At 40.6% G+C, this 23,882-nt stretch overlaps 1 protein-coding gene across 2 annotated transcripts in view; it reads right to left on the bottom strand.

Annotated features, from left to right (window-relative positions):
* The window catches only part of ctnna2 (catenin (cadherin-associated protein), alpha 2), a 320,502-nt gene that overhangs the window by 210,125 nt on the left and 86,495 nt on the right, over positions 1-23,882 (bottom strand). For both annotated transcript variants that reach the window (XM_076727976.1, XM_076727977.1), the window contains one exon: positions 10,215-10,418. In XM_076727976.1, the coding sequence (XP_076584091.1) occupies positions 10,215-10,418 (204 nt within the window). The remainder of the gene's footprint in view (positions 1-10,214; positions 10,419-23,882) is intronic.

The following is a 23,882-nucleotide window of genomic DNA, read 5'->3' as shown; positions in this document are numbered from 1 at the left end:
AGGTGGCCTTGCTATCTCAGTAGAGGACATTCACTGTGGGTCAGTTGCTTCAGCTGTCTCCAACTCGCTCTCAGACCGAAGTGGTGGGAATAAAGGAGAACTCTGTGTCTCCAGGGGGCCTTAAATAGACTTACAGTTTTTACCTGGGCCTTCTGGTCAATCCCCTTCAGGGGCTATATCTTTGAGCCAGCCTTCAATGGCTGAGAAAGCTAAGTTGTTCAAAGTGAGTGGTGTTGGTGCACAGTGGATTGCAGCCTGTCGTGTGGCGCATTAGGTGTTGACAGATGGGAGGGAGGGCATGGGACGCTGTGGGGAACCAATGATTTATGGCTGGGCCTGGGACACTTAACGGGGTGTAAGTGCTGAGTCTGGAGGGACCATGATGTGAGGACAATTGTAAAAAAGAGAGGAATAAACAAAGGGAATAACTAAAAAAGAGAGAGAGAGAAGAGGTACTGCAAATTAGATCACTAATCATTAAAGGAAGATTTTGATTAACCCTGGCATTAAAACTGGACCCAAATAACTACTGTGTGGCATAAGGAGCATGATTATACCGTGGAAATCATGGTCTTAGAATAACAAGGACACCTCTAGGGTCTACTACCACAGATGTCAAGTGAAGGGGAACATACAAATAATTGATGGGAATTTCGTTCAATGTTATTTGCATTCAAACAACACTCATGTAACCAACCGTCTCACTACAAATAAAAGGAGAGAGAGCGAGAGGGAAAGCATGAGTAAGACAAGGAGAGAGAGACAGAGAGAGTGATTAAGCAAGGAGCGAGAAAGAGGAGAGAGGGGGAGCAGCGAGACCCAGCAGGCACCAAAGTGGTGGGCACGCACAGATAATGTCAGGCCAACATTATAGCTCTGGGTATTGGTGGGTTCTCTCCTTCCACGGCACAAGTTGATCCTCACCGCACGCATCTCCAGTGATGTGTTGTACACTGCATATTGGTTATATCCCACACCCTGCTGTGCCGTTGCAAAATAACCTTTTTAATATGATTTGATAAGCTTAATTTGTCTACCGCAGCGAGATCTAGCCAATCATTGTACATTTGTGTACTTTATTATCTTCAAATTTCAGTTGATGGAAATCCAGTAAGTCATCATTTTATTTTTACTTTTACACTGGGATCAACTAAAAAGAATACTTTGGTGCAGAGGAAATGTTGTTCGAATAGCTGTGGAAAAATACCATTTGATAAGCAGCAGTACACACATTCACCATTAACTTCTTAGCTTATTAGCATTCATATAGCAGCATACTGGCTCTTCATGAGTCATTAGGAAGCACATATAAATGCCTTACTCAACGGGCATTGCTGCAACGCGATTTTGTTGTTGAGTTTTGTGCTTCTACCATGGGTAAGTACACTACTAAGTTAAATGGTTTCTCTCTTTTTGTTGTCTGTTTTGTGTTGATTGTTGATATATGATCGGGAGGGAAAATTGAGCAGATTCTCTATGCAGTTCTTGAGTCCAATTTCATGCCTGGCTCAATCTGCTCTGTGCAGCTTTGGTCAAAAATAGACAAGGTAAGAATTCTCTGTGGAGCAGAGTCGAGAGCCACTTCTGGGACGCTTCAGAAATGTGCCACAGCATGCCTGGTGGAAGCATTGTCTAGAATGGCAGCGATCATCTCCACAAGCCGCATCGTGGCTAGAACACAGCGCAGCCATGCCTACTGGAATTTGGGTGTTATTCTGCATGACCGTATTCTACAACCTCTCAGCCATTAACTAAGACTTTTCCCTCAGTAACCTCCCAATTACCACTATTGAAAGTAAGTAAGGAAGTTGTTGACACAGACCGAAACCCAAAAACACATTGTTTTGCTTCTTTTACATGAACATGGACAAAATAGGGCAGAAGGGCCACATAATGAGCTGGCCTGGGTTGGTGAAGTAAATATAAAAAAAAAAGACAGATGGAAAAGTGGCCCAACTCCCTGTAGTGTTCATCCTGATGCTGTTTTCATCCACTATTTCATCACAACGGAAATAGACAACTGACTTTCTTTAACACCCTGGATTACCCTTGTCTGCATTTTGTATGAATATATATACAGTGATTTGTTCATGCACTAGATGCACTAGATATATTGAATGCTAATGCCATAGCCGATGCTATTCTAACACTAAACTCACTCTTGGCTATAGTTATGCCATTTAGCTACTGTTGGGCGATTAGATGTATTTTTGTTCAGTTATTCCAGATTAAACACATTTTTATCATACGTATCACTTGACAATGGCATAAGTGACAGTCTAGACCCAAACATGAAAGCCATGGATTGAAACTGTGACCCAAGACCTGGTTCGCTGTGACAGAACGAATCAGTGCCATCACTTCTGATGCCCCCCACACACCCAATTAGCCTTAGAAAACCCTGTCAAGGTAAATTCAGCCTCCTTGCATTTGTTACAGCTGTGCCCTTCAGCTATCTTAGGATGATGGACAGTGAAGCACATCAGAGAAGCAAGGGGACAGAAGAAATATTGATCAGGTCTGTTTTGTTCAGCTCTGTTCTTCAAATCCAGACTTTTGTGACACTGAGCTCATGTTGCGCTGAGTGATACTCAAAACAAAGGTGGTACCTTGGCACTGTCTTGGCAGGGTTTTGTTACATACACAATCTTTGCATGGAGGTTTATTGACAATAAGGACAGACAGTGCGGGCAACTGCTGGCACTGTGTGGTTTTTCTTGCCAGACTGACGCTTCTCATTTGAGACAAGATGGTCTCTGATGGGATGAGGGGTTTTACGCAGCCAGAGGGCCTCATTCATTAAGTGTTCATACACACAGATTTTATCTTGACTTGACTTAACGAAAATGAAGAAGAACACTTTTTAGGGGTTCATTAATATTGCAATATTTCTCTCTAAAAACTTTCTCATGCATCAACAGTAGATAGTATCTTGGAAGTGCAGCAAAGTAAAGCACCACGCCACTGCTGCAATTCAGCTTTGGTGCAATTCATTACTGAACACAGTCAGGGTTCTAAATTAACACCCGCCAACCCGCCAAATGCGGGTTAAAATTCATATTGGCGGGTGTTAATAAAAACTTACTAGCCAATTTGGCCGGTAATGCATTAGGCAATCATGTCAGTCAGAGCCGCTCTACAGTTCTTGGTCATTTGTCCCCCGGACAGTCCGTCCTACATTTCCCATGAACACTGTCGTAATGCTACGTGATGACGTACAAGACGCCCATTGGCTGTGCGCAGGCACACTACAGTTTGTAGTGCAACCGGCGCGAGAAACCACGGAAACGCAAACACAAAGAAGAAGAGGAAGAATGAACGGCGGCGTATAAACTGTAAAAAAGGAGACTGAGCTAGCTAAAAGTAAAAAGTAAAGTTAAACTAAATGCGTGGTTGGGACAGACGTCTGGGGGCGAGAAGAGGAAGGAGGCAGGGGATGAGAATGTCGACAAAGCGTGCGAAACGAAAAAAAGAAAGTTTAACGCTAAATGGCTGACAGGTCGTGAATGGCTTGTGTTTGATCACGAAAATGCCGTCATGTTTTGTAAGGATTGCCGCATGTACACGAAAGAAAAAAACAAGACGAATAATTTTGTGGTGGGGACTAATAATTTTGAAGTCGAGGCAGTAAAGGACCATGAGTGCCCGAAGTCATCAGGAGAGCCTAAGGAGTCTGCAATACTGACTGCTGCACTATTTGTGTTTTCTAGTTGTACATACATAATTCAATTTATTACCAATGCAATTTTTTGCAAGTGTTTAAGTCATGGCTGTTACTTATATATATTTCTTATTAAAGACGGGAAGCAGAAACACTTTAAGTTGAAAGGAAAAATACATTTTATTAGGAATGTAATGATACTAAATACTGGAAAAATGTCTTTTATAAAATAATAAATCTGGCAGCATTTTTTGTTTGTATAAATTAAATGTTTGCACTTCCTGTGTATATTTTGTTTCATGTGTTGTACTTTCTGTGCATTTTTCATGCCAACAATGTAAATAAAATGATCAAATGCATTCAGTGGCACACATAATCTCTCTTATTTTCACCGGGAAAAAATTTGGCTAGTGGAAATTCTGATTGGCTGGTAACTTTAGAAGGTCACCAGCCACATTGGCTGGTGATCAAAAAAGTTAATTTAGAACCCTGAACACAGTCACAGAAGTAGGAAAGCGCCTGTTTAAAAAATAAAACACAAAAAAATAAAAAAAATACAGTGGGTCTCCCCTCCCACCTACCTGAATGTTGGAGAGGGACTCACTGCTCTCAGACTATCCAAACAGCACTTCTTTTTTTAGGTCTACAGTATAATGGCCTTTAGCCAAGAGGCTGACTATTGATCACTCCACACCTTTCCTTCCCTGCACCCGTCAATGCTCAATGTTTGTCAGCTTTGTCTACCCTCACTATGTCTCTCCTTTATTCTTCATCCGAACACTACCATTTTCATTTTGTAGACAATGGCAGGTCAAGACTGGAGAAGATATGATCTGATGTGGCCAGTGCAAGCACATAGAAACACACACATTTTACAGTATGTGATCAGTCAAATTGTTGATTGAGTGTTCTTCGTGGCAACTCCCAGAGGCGCTGTGTGAGCAAGAAGGCCATCAGTCTCTTCCTAATGATCATCCTACCCCACAACCCCTGTTTAGTTTTATGTGCCACATCCAGCTAACAGTGAGATTAGCGCGCTCGCCATCACACTCCCTAAATCCTTCTCTCTGCTGCTTACGGGCCTGCTGAGTTGCCCCTTTCACCTGCTGCGGTTTCTGGCTATGGCTATATTCCGTCCAGGCTCCCTTGACCCAAGCTGGTAATGCATTACTCCCCAGATCAATTGATAGATTGGCCCTGTCGGAGCTGCCGTAACTAAATCAGCTGCTCCTGATGATTCAGCACCAGCCAGGGAGCCGGGCCTGCTGTCACCAATCACAGATCACCAGCAGCTGAGACAGGTATGGACATTCTCCTGTCACTTGAACCTAATTTATTGCCAGCAACCACATTGATTAACCTTGTGCTGTGGTTCAAGCTTCCTATAAAAATTTGTGTGTTGGGAGAGGGAGGGTGTGTGTGTGTGTGTGTGTGTGTGTGTGTGTGTGTGTGTGTGTGTGTGTGTGTGTCTGAATGAGGAGGAAGGAGGAAACATAAGGGCGAGTGGATGTTTACATTAGTTCAGTAAACTTTACACAAAAGGACTTTCACTGTACAGTGAAGAGCAACTTTGTAGCAGCTGGTTAGATTTTGTTGGGGAGAATTATGTCTCTGGATGTTTCAGTGATAAACAATATTTTTTGCAGCTGGAATCTCCTTCATTGACCAAGAATCATTTACTTTTCATAATCAATTGTGATAGATAGATGGAGAAAACTTATGAATCCCAGGCATGACTGTGGACACCTCGAATAAAAATACTTTGACCTGGTTGATTTCTTTCAGCAGTCAGGAAATGAGCTGTAAATTGTCAGCACAAAGTTTGTTGTGTGTGGCACTGAGGTAAAGAGATGATTCAGAGATCCCATGGTGCCTGAACCCTCCAACTGCCATTTGAAGCTGTTCTTTTCATATTTTGACAGTACTGCAGGATAGCCACATAAAGGAAAATCTCAGCCAGGTTCACAGTGATGCATACTGGGACAATGAATTCCACATTGTCATGACTGCTTCAGAAGATTTGTGAAAAATTAAACAAAAATCTTCATGGTCTAAAACTGTACAACTCCGTAAAAACATCTTGGGTAAATGTCATATACAGTGGCTAGTCCCAGGGTAAGGCTTACCAAAAATTCATTTTTCATTCATTTTGAGACTTACAGCTATCTTTAGCATCTGCATTATTAATTAAATAATACACTTTGTGAGTAGCCTTGGTAACGATATCCTCAATTATTCACTCTTGGTTGTTGATTAACCCTCATTGGGGATGCTGATCTGAGAAGTGGAAGCATTTTGTTCTTTGAGTCTCTGTGATTTACTCTCTGTTCTTTGCTAGGACAGCCAGAGGCTGTCAGCAATCTCCCAGCTGTAGCCTTTGAAACACAACTCATGGGCCTAATGAACCAAGGCACAATTACTTTAGCAAAAAGCTGCCTTGCCTTAAGAGGGGCATCTGAGTGTTCATAAACATGCACATGATTTTAAGTTTTTTCAGGAGTAATTAAAAGGAGAAAAACTCTAATCTAACGCCATACTCTGAGCAGACAATGGCTGCACTGTTTTTCTGAATGAAAGAACCATACCTTCATTTCAAGCACATCACAGAACTGCAACAGCCTCTTCATTTTCATTTCAGTGAAAAGTAATTTTTACCAACCAATCGAACTTAAAACTACATCTCCTGCTGGGCTGCCTCACTGGCAACTGAAAATGAAAAGAAGATAATATAAAATACCTATAATCATACTAAAAAGTCCATTTTCTGAGATAAACAAGGAAAAAAAAGAATGATGGATGGCATTTATGAAAGGTTTAAAAGGGATTGCCATTTATAGTTTCTAAATATCAAAATAACTGCAAAAGCAGATCACGCTCACACCCTTTTGTCTTTAAGTTGTGAAATTGGAGAACTAGTGTGTAACACAGATGGATAATAAAGCCCCAGAAATGACAACAACAACAAAAAAAACTCAGTAAGCACAGCTTCTACAACACATGAAGGTCATTTCCCCGAGCATTCGGACTCATGCATGCAGAGTGTAAAACTAGGCTACTGCTAGCTATTGCACTGTTAATATTCTATTGCATCCAAAGAGGATCTCTAATCAAATAAGGAATTTTATCTAATAGCCCCCCATTGTCTCAAGACCACTTTATGAGCACAGATGCCACAACAAATACATGTTATTAGGTTGAAGATTACAAAGCATTGCATAGGGCCTGTTGCCAGCAAGAGAACTGATACTATTGAGATCAATAGACAGCTGGCTTGCCAATTGCTCAATGGCCTCAAATGACACTTAATGCATGCTGGATCGACCCTTGATGTGCAGTATCAGCAGGTTGCACACACAGGAGGTCCAATGGATTTTCATTTTGGTCATAGAACAAAAGTCAGAAATAATGCAGGGTTAAATATTGTAATTTATGTTCGTTTATTTCTAATAACTTCAGTTTAAAAACAGCTTCTTTGAGAACTGCTCTGAGGCTGGCCAACATTTTCCCTGTGGTGAATGAGGTACTGAAGTACTCTTTGATTTAAAGAGAAAACCAGTCCTTTACAAGCACTCTGGTTCCCTACTTGAGAGAGCAGCAGTACTGATGGTCCACTTCCGATCACCAGTTCACTTTGAAATTTCCGCAAGCTCTCATTTTAGGCCCATGTTAGGTTTACAAAACTAACACTCAACAGCTGACAAGAAAGGATGTGATAACAGATTATTAAGAGAACATATGAGTGGACTCAGGAGCACTAGCAACATTACTAAGGTATTAACACCTCCTGTCTCAGGCTACAATGTCCAATGTGGATTGTGAGTCCCAGTTTAGAACACATGGGTATATTACAGTCATTCTGAACAAAGCAATAACTCACCAACAGTCGAGGCCCATTAGGAGTTATCTAAGGACTCATGCTGGCCTAGTAAGTGCTCCACTGTGGACATTATAGGCTCTGCCTTTTCAGTGATGTATGGCTCTGTTTAGGGCACCTGAAAGGTTGCCATGTTGACTGTGTCTCAATGTTAACTTGAGAACCTCGCACAAAAAAGGATGGATGTCAACGTATTCATTCCATTCAGTGTTATCTCTGGCTAAAGTATCCTTGCGTACCAAATAAATAAGCATATATAATTATAGTCATTGTTAGTGTTTAGTAATTAGCATTTTTGTTGCACCACTGCTGATGTTATTCTTACAATTATAGCATTCATGTGAGAAAGGCTGCCAAGATCCATTCAATAAGCAATGAGGTCGTCTTTAGTGCTGTTTTGTTTGGTAAAGAGAGCTGAGAAGGAACTCCACACTTTTTCCTCTGCACCTTTAATATTTGTGCATTCATGAACACAGAGTGAGCTATTCTTTATCATCATGTGCTATGCGTCAATTATTCATCCTTTATGGTTGGATTGCAAAGTATGTCTGAAATTAAAGCTATGCTGTTTAACTATTTGGTTATTAATTGGTTGTCATTATTCAGTTAATTGGCATAAAGAATTTACATTTGCATTTAATAATATTTTACTGTGTCACATTTTTTTTTATCTTGGCAGACAGTTAAGGTGCACATGCTCTAGGATATGTGTGTGTGCACACATATCCTAGATAGATGAATGTTGTTGCCAGATATCATACTATAAATATTCTACCAATAGTTAAATGAGGAGTGGGGGGAATATAAATGGTCACTGCCCATCCAAATGTCTGCACACGTCTCTGCAAACAAATGCAGGAATGTGTCAACCACTTAAAACACACTTGGTTTTAAGACGATAAAAGGAGAACAGATATTTAACAGTTTTGACATTGAAGGTTTCAGAAGTAATTGGGCTTTAGTTTGATGGCACAATTCCAAAGTCCAACACAAATGAGTAAATCATGCGTGCAAAGTCAATGACAGTGTATCTGAGTGCGTCTATTACTTTTGTTCATGTAGACAAAGTGCACACAGTTCACAACACACTATGCACAAAAGGCTCTGTTGAAGTATAAATTGGACATATGTGATGATTAATCGTTGTCTTGGCCAGTCTCATTACATTGAAACAACTGTGCAAATGTGTGAGGAAAATGGTTCACCGAATGGGGAGGAAAGATCAGGCTGAGAAGGAATATATTATCGTTTTCCCTGGAGCTTTCAAGTCACAACATGCAAACAAATGACATTACCAATACTATATGTAGCCAAAGGGCCATAATGTGTCCTTTTTACATTTGTGGAGGTACTGAAAGTCCTCTCATGTCATGTTGTCAAAGTGTTATGTTGTGCATTTTTCTTTTGCCTCACAGCAATCCATGCAAATACCATTATTGAATGTCTGGTCAGAGACTCTCATGTTGGCTATATTATATAAGTACAATAACAGTTTGCTGGTTGCTTTTAGGTTGTTTTGCTAAAGTGATGTCGCATTTCATTAAAAGTGGCTATGTTACCATGCAATTCTTCAGTGGTTACTGTATGTCATTCAGCAATATTTTGTAGTTGGTGTGCATTTCAGAGAACAGGTTACTGTGTGTTTACTGATGGGATCATGAAATTAGGAATGAAGTGATGTTTGTGATGCTGAAAATAGACCTGGGGCCAGATGAATAGATGATGTGTGCACAAATAAAACAGCCATTCACATTTTGCTCACAAAAACTGGTATTTACAAAAGTGTGTGATGATAATGTGGGCACCTCACGCACCAAGTGTACACATGGTTTTCCAGAGTTAGCTGCAGGTGATATAAGGTGGACATGAAATATAAGGTAAGAGCTGTAACTTTGTAGTGAAACATTGTTTGTTTAGGTTTTGTTGTCCATTTCACTGACTGTGTATTTTGCAGTCTACACAGCATTCTGTTAAATGTTACAAAGGTTAAAAAGGTGCATTGATAAATGCAATTTTACATTCTTTATATTTACATTGGAGCCATCATCTCCATCTTTTTAATATGATCCTGAATTGCGAAACAAAGTCTGGCTCAACATGTGTCACGTTTGAGCAGGCTTTGGTTGCATGCAGATTAACACTCCATGTGGACAGCTAAAGAGGCGGAGCGCAAAAACCCAAAAAGCAATGCCGGAACCCATCAGCCATTGTGATTTAGTTTTTTGTTAGCTTTTTTGAAAATCTATCTGGTTCATATAGAGATATCTCTTAATAGAGATTAGCTGAAATGTCAATGGAAAGCATCTCAAGTTGCTAATTGGACTATAAACGATGGACAATGATAGCATACCATTATCTGGATATCCACTGGCTACACCAGAAGCCCCAAAACATTGGCCACTGCATGCTGGGGCTACATTATAATCAGACGACAGCTGATGGCTTCCAAGATTGGGAGACTTGGCTTAGGTTTAGGTGTAACACTTGATGTTTGATGGCAGGAGAAAACATCATGAGAGAAACTATATTACTTAGATCAAGAGGAGAGAGATGTTTAGTTCTGCATTTCAACAAAAAAAAAGGAAAGGAGGTCAAAGGAGATCAGCAGCAGGTGTGTCTGTGTCCATGGTGAGTGTGTGTGTGTATTCAAATGAACATGTGTGCAGAGAGGAAACTCACGTTGTTCATGTACTCGCTCAACAAGTCCTGAAGGGCCTGTCGAACGGCGTTGCACTCAGCCACGATGCGTTCACGGCGGTCGTCACGTGTGCACGAAGAGTCGGCCATTAGTGCGGCACCACTGATGATGCTCTCCAAGCGCTCCTCCAGAGAGGGACGGAAACGAGCCTCACTGAATGTCAGAGGGTCCAGGATGATCTTGTTCTGTAGGGCAAGAAGGCAAGTAGAAGGTCAGCACAGTAATATAGGCTCATCTTGGCTAAAGTGTGACCAATTGAGGACAAGAGAGAGGAACTATATCCTGTGATAAGATTTCAACATAGGCTTTGATAAAGTACATAAAGTGATCTGCAACAGTATCCCGGTGGCACAAGAGAGCAGCATTTGCCTGCAGGGAGTCATCTCTGAAAACAGATCAACAGCAGCATTATCAGTTGACCAAATATAAAAACATGCCAGGAGCCTGCTAACCAGCCAGTGTACTGGTTATATGGTTTAACACTAATTAGTGGAGCACAGCGTATCAAAAAAGTAGGACAGTGTGCCTCTTTCTGCATAAATAATCATGTGTGTTATTTCAATGGCACGTGTAGAGCATATGTAAAAAAAAAAATACACATGATTTCCATACAGATTTAATCTAAATGATTTCAATGCTTGAAAAGCAAAACAAGCACAGGTTAAGGTTTAGACCTCTGCTCACAAAATAGCTTTGAAAGATTGAGTGAGAAATATCAAGCGGCGTTTCTCTCCCCAAGAGGGGATAAAGTGTTTTGTAATAAATCCCTTCAAGGAGAAAGTGGAAGTCAAACTAAAAAGCGTCTTCTTAAAACCCCACAACTAAATCACGTTTTCTTCCACCCCCCCCAATTATAATTACAAACATGGACATCTATCTCAGAAGTGCATTTGAGTTCATAATAGAGTTATATTTGCAATTTTGTAATTTGTATTTTAAAGAACATGAAATGTGTTTTAAGACAAACAACAGCCAAATATTCACTGAGGCTTGTTTCCATATTTATTAAGATGTATGCAAATTGTAGCACTGAATGAGGTTGAATCGCTCCAGAAACAATCAGCCACCATGACTAAGATCAGCCAAACCAGAGGTACATAAAGAAGGTCGAGCACAGGGGAGCTTGACTTGGAGATACTAAATTTAAAGTGATATGCCACCAAAAATCTCTTTGGGCATAAAACACTCACTTCCTGTTGACTTACAAGGTTCAGTGCGTTCTTTTTGAGGTAGCAGCCAGTCTCTTCTTTATTATAGACCTCTTAAGCACAATGTGAAACTACAGCGGTATGTCTCATCTCCACATACCTTATACTGTTAGATTCTTTTGTATGACCTCTGCAGTGGGCAAATGACAGTAACTGAGTTATTATACTATTTAAATGTGTCATTCGCAGCAGTTTGTGGCTTGATGGTTTGAAGAGGCAAGGTTATGCTCGACATTCTAGCTATAGCCACAGAAAACAGCACTCTGCCTCCTGTTTTAGCAAATTCAGACGGCTCAGCGCATATAGCTTTTGCACAGACATACAGCGAGAGGCTGTTATTTTTAGCTTTTTAGTTGTGATGAGAAATGCATTTGGTGCCATTTACAGTGTGTTCTGCAAGTGGGCAGCAGCTCACATTAATGAGATGGAAACAAAAGGGCTGGTGAGTTTATTTTGGTGACCCCCGCATGCTATGTAAAACATTATATAAGTAACTTCCAGAAACATTACCAATGGGGACAAGACAAGATACAGGAAACAGAAAGGAGATGGTAGGAGAAGGTATATACTGTCTCTTTCTATGAATAATAATCAAATTTGTTACAGTAGGTCCTATCATCTCTTTCACACTGAGATTCCAATCTCACCTAGAGGCAAAATTCTATATGATTCTAAGCGATCGCATATTATATAGAGCACAACAAGACTTAAGTTTAAACACGTGATTTTTATCTGTGAAACCTTTCTGAAAACAATGTTAACACTGCAGGTAATACAGCCATTTATTTTAATGTTGACTTATCTTCATCTATTCAGTTCAGAGAGATAGGAATACCCACGGATCAGTGAATACAGACACCAGTTCCTGAAGCAGAACAACAATTTACTGTTTTATCATATCCCCTTCCCATCTATTCACAGGGGAACTTTTACCTAATAGCAATCTGAGTTCAGTTTTTCCATCCTGAGGATCAACAAAACCAATTAAATAAATGCTTCAATTGCTCCAGCACCCAGTTCGACCAAAGTAGCATTTCAGCATCATCTAAGCTGTAAATAAACTAAACATTAAGCGATAACTCTGGGGGAAAAAGCCTTGGGATCGCGCTCTGTGGTACACATGACGAGCTTCACAAGTGTATGGAGCAAAGGTGCAGCTTTTGGTCTCTCCTCAGCCAGTCTAATCCTGGGGCAGGGTGACAGACTTGTCAAATGATGCACAATAAAATGTAAGGTAAGAGAGTGCAAGCACCAAGCATAACCTACTTTTCATCTTCAGCGGGCAGGAAAGTACAGTGCATGCAAGGTTTCACAGTGAAAAAGAGAATAGATGGGGAGGCAAGAGAGAGTTTGGGGCTACAGAAAATAAATAAAGAAAACCAGATGGGAAGTAGAGATAGAAGGAGAGAAAAAGAAATGCAAAAAGGGAAAAAGAGAGAAACACAGAACAGAAAACAGGTTGATTGTGGTTCAACATAAAAAGACAATCTGACTTACAAGATGTTATTTTTCTGTCCTAACTTCAACAACTATTGTGACTGACGTCCTCATGGCGTGACTTCTTCTACCTGCATTATGCATTTCCTCAAGCATAGCATGACACCAGCCTAAAACCTTGAGCCGTGTGTAATGTACAGCTAATGTAACTAGAGTGTGTGTATAATTGATTCCATTCATTACCTTTACCTTGTATTTCATAAAATTCTTCAAAGCTAATTCAGCCACATGGCACAACAGGAATAGCATAATGTGGAAAACACTGATTTTCGATGAATTCGATCTAAAAGCCCACCTGTGGCAACAATAGTGAATGCAAACATGTATTCAGGACATACTTTTGTTCCTTTTTTCACACTGAAGTGTGGGGTTAAAAACAAGTTCATGGAATTATGTTTACATCATGGAGTGCTTCTTCTCTTTCTTTCTTTGTTCTCTTTTGCTTTGTGTCTTTGCCTCTTTCTTCCTGCCTGCATCTGAAACGGCATCTTCAATGTTTTCACAGCAAACCTCCACAGGTGGTAAATAAAGGTACAGTATGTAGATGAGACATGGTTAGCTGCTTCCAGTTTTATGCAAAGTGTCCCAGATGTATGACTGTGCCGGAATCAGAGAGGTGACATCGGCAGTATGTTCATCTTTTCCAGTGACTGATTAAAAGATCTCTACATGTCCCAATGTCTTAATCCAAGCAAATACTTAAAGAAAAAGTGTCCACAGCTATTTCTTTTCTCATACATGCTTTTTGTTTTTTTCAGTATTACAAAATTGTTTTCTAATAATTGTATAGATCCAGTAATATTGAGATAGCATCTCATAATTAGAAGCTAATTATGGAAGATATGGATGTCGTAATCACAACAATGTTTTGAGGGAAGGTAATACATTCCAATGTAATTATTTCAAAAATGAACAGACAGGCTGCATGTAAAATCTCCCACTGTGCAGCTCCCTTTAAGTTGAATCCTCTTTGTAATGACAATAACAAAAAAAAAACAAAACCTTTTCCTTGTCTTGCCTTTTGGCTATCTTTTTGTCGACATCTACGTCAGATATTGGAGCTTTAAGAAGGCAAAAAGCAACACACAAAGCTCCACGCACTGTGGAAGTCAACAAAGAAACATGCAAAGCAAGAAAGAACATCAAGGGAAACTGAGAACATCCCTGACTCTACTCAATTGTTATTCCACACAGGATGTCAGGTTGCAATTATCACTGGGAGTTGGGAATAGGCAGAGAGCAGAAAGAGTATGCTGGGTTGACAAAGGCTGAGAGGTTTTCAAGGTAATTGGCAATGGCTGAAGTCACCCTCCGAGAAGCTCGCAAACGTGACTGATAGTGTCAGTTCCCTCAATGAGTTTCACAGTGTGAAACTCATTTTTTGAGACTTTTTGCTGTTTTTGCAACTCATTATCACTGACTTTGTTGTTTGCTTTAAAGGCCCAAACTAGCAAGAACTTGTGAAAAGGCTCTGACACATGCACAAAGTGACACTATCAAAACCTTCCCTTCATGCCTAACATATCTGACCACAACCACATGCTTCAATTTACTGTGGCGCCTCACAATGACGTCTTCGTTTGTAGATCATTCATTCATATATGCTCCTCACATACATTACCTTCCATATAGTAAAGCTATACCAATATTATACAAATCTACATGAATTTTTCATTTTCACTTTTGCCCTCTTCTCTAAGTTCACAGATCACGAAGCCTGCGAGCAGTGTAATTGGCAAATGGCGTTTCGGTGTATTGTTCAAGGATAATTCAGCAGAGCATATTTGCTTGCAATGAATTTTGAAGCCCATCATTGCACCATGTCAAAATCTTAAAACCTTCCTTAAGGAAAAGAGTAAATTCATCTTAGCATAATACTCAGGCAAATGTGCTCTTTGCCTTTTTTGTAATGTACTGTGCAGCGAACTGAAAAGATTTCCAACCGGTTTGGAAAAAGCTACATTGTAGTTTTTTGATAGGTTGTTTGCACAGAGCAGTCAGACAGATCTTACCTGCAGGCTGATGAAAGAGTGAAGTTTTTTTTCCTTAAGTCTAGGCCAGGCTTCAAGCCTGTAATTCAATGTGAATGTTGATTTTGACAGGGTATCAGGTCCAGAGGCAACCTTATGTTTGCCCCACAAAGGGTGAGGTTATTAGTTTGACCCCACTTTGGGGCATTAACCAGTGAGACAGGCCGCATGTCATATCTGCCTATGTCAAACGTGCCTTCCAGGGCTTTCCAATATTTGATGACAACTATTTTGTCTAAGAGGGAAGTTCAGCAAAGTCTCGAGCATACCACTGTATTGCCTCTGGTGTCCCTATTCCAGGGTTCAAGGGCTGTTTGCTTGTGACTATTACGCTGTTTGACAAAGCTCTGCTCACACTGGCCCAGGAGGGGCATTAGTCATAACCCACTCTGTGATTGATTAACCTAATGAATGCCTGACTCAGGGTTCTGGTTTGGCCTCCTATTGTTACTGTGGAAGGCAATGAAAACAGATTTGGAAGGGCCAATTTGTGCAGGTGCGGTGAATAATAGTGGATTAGTTCAGTCACTCTAAAACCACTAATCATCAATTAGAAACACGAAAAAAGTTTAAACTACAAACCAGAGGGTCCATGTGTATGCATTTACAATGGAGATCACGTGACAAAACATCATTAAATCTCAGCATGCACAATAATATCCTTATGCCATCCCCTTAGTGTAAAAATATGCTTTCACTCACAGCAATTGGCCAAATGTGCATAAATGTAAGTGCAGGCGAGTATTGGCAGGTAGATTATGTGCAGATTTTCCCAAACCGTTGCTCCACACTTTGAAATTATCACAGCTGGTATACAATACACACCAGGAAATGACTGCACATGTGTGCTATATTATTTTGTAGCTTGTTTATTGATCTTTTGTACCAAGAGTACTTCCACTTGATAATAAGTCATCACTATGTTGACCAGATTCTGAGCTCGTCAATAACATATGGACTAACCTTTATAGTTTGAGCGTGTTTATGTGAGACTGTTATATGCCAGCCTGCAAACCAAATTCCTTCTGGGTAGTAATAAAGTTGATGTTTTATTTGATGTATATAACTTGACTTTTTGGCTTTTGCTCTTTATATTGTGTCATAACATCCAAAGCCGAAAAATAAATAAATTTAGATGTGCCTGTGCAAATTTTTTTTCATTCATCCATCTTTTCACCTGTAGACCTCCTGCAGCACACTAAATATTTCAAGGGCGAGCCTTTACCATCTCTTTATATTGTAAAGAAAGCTAAACTGGGTAGTGCTGAATCTTTTATATGCAAAAACAGCATGACGACTGAGAACGACTGTAAACACATGTGGTCCTTACAGGACACCATCTCGTGAACTGCACTGAATGTTTCATATGAGACAGAAAGAAAAGCGGGTAAAACACAAGTTAAAAAAAGGACTTTCAATACACCTCATGGGTCAACAGACACAATGAGAGAAAACCAGGACCACAAACTCATGTTTAACACGTGAACAGGTAGAGGAAGTCACTATATTCAAAAATAGAGAAATATCAAACTTTGGGGTGCATGTAAGACACAAGATCTTATGTGCGTATTTGGGAGCTCAACAATTTCAAATTCTCCTACTGAAGAAAACACAACAACACAACTGGTATACAGTATCCTCAAAAGAAAAAAAAGAAAAAAAAACAACCCACTGTCATCTTCAAATTGCTTTTTAAACTAAAAATATGGGACAATAAACATCTTAAAAAATACTTGGATGATGCAGTCGTGTAATTATGTTCCATCACAAAAAAAAAGGATAATTATAACTAGATTGCAATCAAACATTGTGGTTCAAAAACATCAATGGAAACATCAGCCACCAACAGTTACCAACAATTTCCCCAGTAATGCCAGTTAAAAAAAAACATGCCATGTACCACCTATTAGAATAGAATTTTCAAATTTTCTATTATTTAGGTGTTTTTTTTTCTTTGTTACACAGCTCAAAGAGAGAGGGAAAATAGTAGAGAGGCTGTAGGCATACCCACTGCATGGAGGACACTCACTGTTACTACATATAAATGGAATAATTACAATTACAGTTTGTCATTTGGCAGACGCTTTTATCCAAAGTGATGCACATGAGATTTTCATACATCACAAGCAAGGTTCTGGACAGAAGAGAACAATGCGAATGCAAATTTCTGGTCCAATTGGACATAGGTGCTACGAGGCAGTGCAACAAAGTAATGCATAGAGTGAATAGAGAGTTTTTCTTTTCATTTTTTTTTTCCTTTTTTAAATAAAGAAGGTGTTCAGTAAAGGGCTTGGTCTTTAGTCTTTTTCTGAAGGTCGAGAGGGACTCTGCAGAACTTATGGAGCTTGGTAACTTGTTCCACCACCGGGGAACCACAGAAGAAAAGAGGCTAGTGAGAGACTTAGAGCCTTTATGAGCTGGCAACACCAGGCGCTGTTCCTGCGCAGAGTGTAGTGAGCGGGAGGGAGCATAAACCTGAATGAGGGGGTTCAGGTACTGTAGGTCAGAGTGGTTTTGGTGGCAATTTTGTAAGCCAGCATCAAGGACTTATACTTGATGCAGGAAGCAACTGGGAGCCAGTGGAGGGATATGAACAGTGGGGTGACACGTGCTTGTTTGGGCTGGTTGAAGACCAGGCGAGCCGCCGCATTCTGGATCATCTGCAAGGGTTTTAACGAGCTTGCTGGGAGCCCTGCAAGTAAGAAATTACAATAGACGAGGTGTGATAGTACCAGCGCTTATACTAGGAGTTGTATTGCATCCTCAGTTAGGTAGGGTCTGATCTTCCTGATGCTGTACAGGGCAAATAAGCACGACCGAACAACACAGGCCACATGCTCTTTAAAAGTTAGTTGGTCATCAATCATGACACCCATGTTTCTGGCAGATTTTGCGGGAATGAGCAGAGCTGAGTCAAGCTGGATACTGATCTGTTGTTGTATAGAGGGACTGGCCGGGATGACAAGGAGCTCAGTCTTTGACAGGTTAAGCTGAAGGTGTTGCTCCTTCATCCATGCCGAGACATCGGCGAGGCATGTCGATATCTGTGACGAGACTGTGGGGTCGTCTTGCAGGAACAAAAGGAGGAGCTGGGTATCGTCAGCATATGAATGGCATGAGAAGCTACGCGAGCGGATGACTGCACCAAGTGCGTTGGTGTATATTGAAAAGAGACGGGGTCCAAGCACTGACCCTTGAGGTACCCCTGTGTACAAGAAGAGGGATTTAGACACTTCTCCCCTCCAAATACTGCAAAAGATCTCCCTAAGAGGTAGGACTCAAACCAGTGGAGAGCAGATCCTGAGAAGCTGAGCTCAGTGAGTGTGGAGAGGAGGATCTGGTGGTGAACCATGTCAAAGGCAGCTGATAGGTTGAGCAATAGTAGAACAGAGGATTGACCAGTAGCTCTAGCTGATCGTAGTGTTTCCACTACAGATAAGAGCGCAGTCTCCGTAGAGTGTCTGCGTTTGAAACCGGGAAGAGTCAACATTCACATACAATGCTGCAATTAAACAGACAACTTCAAGTAAACATACTTTCTGATATGATCAATCCATTGCTTGAATGTTTCATTTTACTGAAATGTAGCAGCCAACCAAAAGTCACTGTTCGAAGGAAATCAAACGCCTGATGTGTGAGTGATCACTCTGAAGTATTACTGTACGTGCTTACTGTCGGTGCTTCAGTACTGCATGTTGACAGTGGAGTTATGAGAGAACATATAATGAACATATAATAAAGCTGTCATAGTGATGTATAGCCAAGTGAAAAGATCATTCATTCATTAAAAAAAACAAGGTATTCAACCATAGTTAATTAAGAGCTCTGATATCAGCAAAAGCCCAGCTGGCACAAGTGTAGTCTCCTCCAGGATGTTCACTCGTACACTGTACAGCAGCTTGACCTCAAAGGAATTGTAAAGCTCTACTTTTGGAAAAGACATTCATGCCTGTAATTGTCTTCCCTTGGTCCTTGGAGAACTATGTAAATTATTAAGTTGAGTGGTATTGTCCTGTTTGTCGCAGCTACATGTTGTGCAGTAAACATAGGTTGCTGTAGAATGTAACAAAATGTCCGCTGAATGATAAATATACCACACACAAATATCACATTAAAAATCAAAAAGTGAAGCATTCCTGAATAATTAATAAAGAAAAGAAAATGAAGGGCCAATTGGAGTACAGAAAGGAAAAGACACATGAATTAGTAAAATTGTGTAACCAGCAGGAAATCAAGCTAAAAGCACAGTATTCCTAAGAATAGAGAGGGTGTGCCCCATTGAGCTCTCTGCGGTCAGTCTGAATGCATTTTCACAATAAAGCCCACAACTAACCCCCCCAACTCTGAAGCATGTACACAGACACACACTTGTTCAAGCTTCGCTGAAACATTAACAAGACTGGGATCACTGTACACATTTTAATTAGAACTGCACTTTGAACAAAGACAAACGCCGTCCCAACTGCCAACAGGAACATATTCAGTCAACAATCCGACTCCATTCTCCAGATGTCTTCAGCGTGTTTGAGGAATTACAGTATGTGAATATTATGAGCAGTGTTGTTTAGTTGGAAATGAGGTGGGGGGGGGGGGGGGGGGGGGGGGCAGTTCCACAGGTACAGGAAGCAGCCACGCAAAGCATACAGAATAGTTTTTCATGGTAGATGGACCACTTTGACTCAAACTTTCAGAAGGGAGACGACTCGCAGTGGTCAGACATCCTGATTAATGACTGAACTTGTATCCTGCTGGTTTAATTATGTCAAGTCTGAATGTGACCTGCCTCATGTAGGTTATATCTAAGGGGAGATATCACGATTCTGCATATAATCAACTTGATTAGGGAAAATAAATAACAACTTTCAGTATAATCAAAATTTTTACATAACATTAGCAAATTTAGTTCTCTGTGGGCAATGTTCTTGTAATGTATGCCTGAAACTCGTATTCAAATGCATGTTGTTTGAATGTTTATATCATCCGAGCCGTGAACAGTCCCTCTTCGCTAACACTATTCCTGTTATCGCAAGCACAACTTGTCCCCCTGCAGGTTTGCACTACTTGACATCTCATCGCTTTCCCCGTCTCTGCTTTGTTTTGCCTTGATACGTTTGCTCAAAAAGTGAAACAGTGATAGCAGACAAAACGACACCCCAATTCACAGAAGATTCAGTGGGAGAGCAATGGTCTTTTGTTTCCTCCTCCTCGCTTAGACATATCTGACATGGCAGGTCCAGGAAACAGAACTAGAGAAAGTGACTCCATCCATAGTCTGCATCCAGGCGTTGTTACCATGAAAATCTCTGAAACACTGTGTCATAAAGCAGTGAGACAAAACCTGCTTTTGTTTTTATTTTTTGCATCTACCTAAGAACCAGCTGAAGGTCACCTGTCTTTGAACAAATTAATGGCCATGCCATATGAACTGTAGCACATCGGGCCTGAAAAACCATTCACCAAAACTATGTACTCGAAACTAATATGATCCTCAACAGTGATACTCATACTGAAGGTGTGATATAACTTGTATTCAAAACTGTGTAGGTTAAATTATGAGTGTGTGCCCGAATGTTTATTAATGTAACAGATGCACATAGACAGAGTCATAAATCACAGAGTACAGTAGCATAATAAGGCCAACAAGGCTCCTCGCTTGCCCAGGTAATGGTAGTTGGAGCGGTGCCCAGTCTCTCTGGCAGCAGAATGTGAATGTGGACCCACAGTAAGCTGCAGGGGAGCAAAGGGTGGGGGCGGGTTTGGGTGGGAAAAAGGGTTTGGAACGTCACGCTAGACAGTCTCCAATATTTCACTGTATTGGTTGCTGGCATGGAAATATTGGAACTTTTCCTTTGACCCTTTGATCTCAAGAACAGCAAGCATTTGGTTTAAAATGTCAGTCGTGATATATTGAATATTTTTATCAAAATGCTTTACCAAGATACATACTTGTATTTACTCAGAAAGACTTTTTCTTTAACAAATTAAGCGTGACATGTTCAGTGGCCCTGTTTTACCCTCGACTCTAAAATGACGAACTGCTCTTAAGGCATTTTTTTTTTTTTTTCTATCCCTGAGTTCCCATGGAGTTAAAGCCATTAAGGCCAGTGAGCAAACTGCACGTCAAATGAAGCTTTTAGTGCAAGTTCAAGCAGCCAGACAATTATCATTCTAATTTCCTAATCACACTGGGTCTCTGCCTCTCAGTTATTATCCGGAGAATGCAATGGTTTACGTTCATGAGTCTGCCAACCGGTGATTATCATGGCTGAACGGTACTCAGCTACCTCAACTGTTGTATCTCCTTGCTGTCATTTTCATGTACTGTATGTCACTTCACCCCTCATGTGTTTTCCTTGGTTTAAATACAACCTATTTGTTAATGTATTTAAGGTTGAACATCCATTTTACCATCCATTTGAAGACCCAAAAATGGCCCATTAACAACAATCATATGACTTAGCCATGGGAATGTCTCTTTGTTGTCTTTATACATCAGTGCCTCATGTTACAGGAAATGGCAGAGCTGTGCTAGCCTTGAAATACTAATAACACTGCTGACACTGTCAAACAAATGGCCTAATTAACTAAGGTAGGATGACAGCACTGTAACACTGAGTGCCACAGGGTGACTGAATTCAGAAGCATAATGCAGGTTTCCCTGTGCTTTATTTAATGATTAGCTAGTCTAATGCCAATCAGCCGTGTTGTTATGATGCTGCTTGGGGAAGCTGCCAAGCACATACGAGCAAGTCCTACAAATGGTCATTTGGCAGCAGTGTCCAGTTGCTTAAAAGAGGACACATACGGGGGGTCATCAGCAAAGGCACACCTGCCGTCTTCCCCACTAATCTCATTTGATGTGTTCCGGAGATAGGTGGAATCAATGTTTTCTGGAAGTCAGTCTGTTCCGCTATACCCTGAGTCCAGTCAATAAGGAGAACATGAAGTCAGGTTACAGAAAACAGCAAGACATTTCTCAAAAAGACGTCAAAAAAAGTTGGAACAACTAGCCGAGCTGATGCAAGGAAAACACATTTCAATGCTTGAGTAATGAATTTGTATGTTTCTCTGGAAACGTTGGTTGCTTCAGCCAAAGCACACCTTTTCAATAACCAATACAGTCTGGAGAAGACATCCATTTGTTGATCATTTACAATTGTTGAAATTTACTGCAGTTTACTCCCATAAAAGGAAAGAATTGTAATTAGATATTATTTTCTTAATTACATTTAGATTACATATACTGCACATTATTCTAATTAAATTCTAATTTATTGTTAGTATGTATCTTATATTGTAAATACACTTCAGAAGTAAATAATGATTCAGATCTCATTGTTTTTTTTTTCCTATGTAGTTGGTGCTGTTTTGTTCTTATTTTGTAAAAAGTATACCACGTAGCCATGGCAAAAAACTTTGAGCAAAGATTTAGCAGAGTAGGCAATGAGTAGAAACCTCACAGAAAAGAAAAGGTAGGGCAGCTATTCACTGAGACAATAGTACCAATCTCCAGGTTTTATGTCCCTAAGAGAGACTCATTGTTGGAAGTGGCAGTGATTATGTTTGCCGTCTAACAACAGCAAACAAAACAAAATGCGATGAAGCACAAAGACAACAACTGCACATCAATCAGTCTTCTGAGATTCTGCTACAGAAGAAGAGGCGATTAAGTGACCTCTAGCCCTAGTTTACTGAGTCTGTGTTACCCATAAGATCTTGTTACAGACAGATATCCCCCCCTTTCGCTCTCTCAGAACCAATCTCTAAATACCTGTGACAGTGGCCTTCACAGTTTAGCCTGGGCCAAGATGTCAGGGAGTGAAAGTACTGATAGCGCCATACCTGCCAGCTACCGACTGCCTTCACAGCAAGAGCAGTGGGAGAAGAAAAAATAATAATGTAATATTGCACTTTCTGTTATCTCATCATCAGGTGTGACAGACCTTTTTACTCCACTGGCTCATACCTGCCCGCACAGGAACTCCTGAGTGCTCTTCACACATGAGCTATTAAGGATGCATTGTAAAAGTTGCCTTTTTCCATAACTCCCCTTTTGTATACAAAAATCTTTACATGACAAACATCGTCATTCAGTTACTTAAATGGCAGTCACCCGTCAGCCACGGGGCTTTCTGTGCTGGTATAAACTCCACGCTGCGACTGGCTACACCATAATGAGAGGGGCGTTGGAGGGGACTGAATAATCTTGGAGTGTGGGGGAAAGTAGGATACATTGTCCCCTGCCTCTGGCAGTGCACAGTACACGAAACAGACAGATGTTGAAGCCTGAGTTCTTGCACTCTGGTGATGCCCATACATGGGCACAACAGATAATTGACAGGAAAACTCAAGGAGATCCTATTTTTTCAAGGACTGCAAGCTAGCTACCCTCCCCACTTCCACAGTAATTGCAACACGCCACATTACCTCCTGAGGTTACAAAACAAAACAAAGCAAAACAAAATACTTAAACATGAAACATGCCACAGAGGTCTAGGGAGGGGGGTAATTATTGCCACCATGGCTCACCTGCAAATCCCCATTCATTAACCACTGTTTTCTGCAAGTACAATGAAAAAGTAAAGGTAATTCGAAATTACAGGGATGTAAAGATGTAATTAACATTTCAATTTCTGCTTGTTTGTCCTCCCCTTTGCTTTAGGGGGCCAGCAAAGGAGAAAAGGGGTCAGGAGCAAAAGAGGACTTTATTAATTACACTGCAGGAGCCTGACTAGACCCTTGTATAAGCTCTGTAGCAGCGTCAGACTGATGCTCCCACGTCTTAATGAAGATTAAGACCACTCACAATACTGCAAGGTGTTTGAACTTCCACAGTGACCAGGGGAAATGATGTTAGTAACTGCAGGCACACTCTGTCTTCGTCTCCGGATGTGCTGCCATGACACCATATATC

Source organism: Chaetodon auriga, chromosome 4 (genome assembly GCF_051107435.1).
Source record: "Chaetodon auriga isolate fChaAug3 chromosome 4, fChaAug3.hap1, whole genome shotgun sequence".
In the NCBI taxonomy this organism is placed as follows: Eukaryota; Metazoa; Chordata; class Actinopteri; order Chaetodontiformes; family Chaetodontidae; genus Chaetodon; species Chaetodon auriga.
Note: the sequence above shows the minus strand (reverse complement) of the source record. Positions and strands in the feature narration are given on the sequence as shown.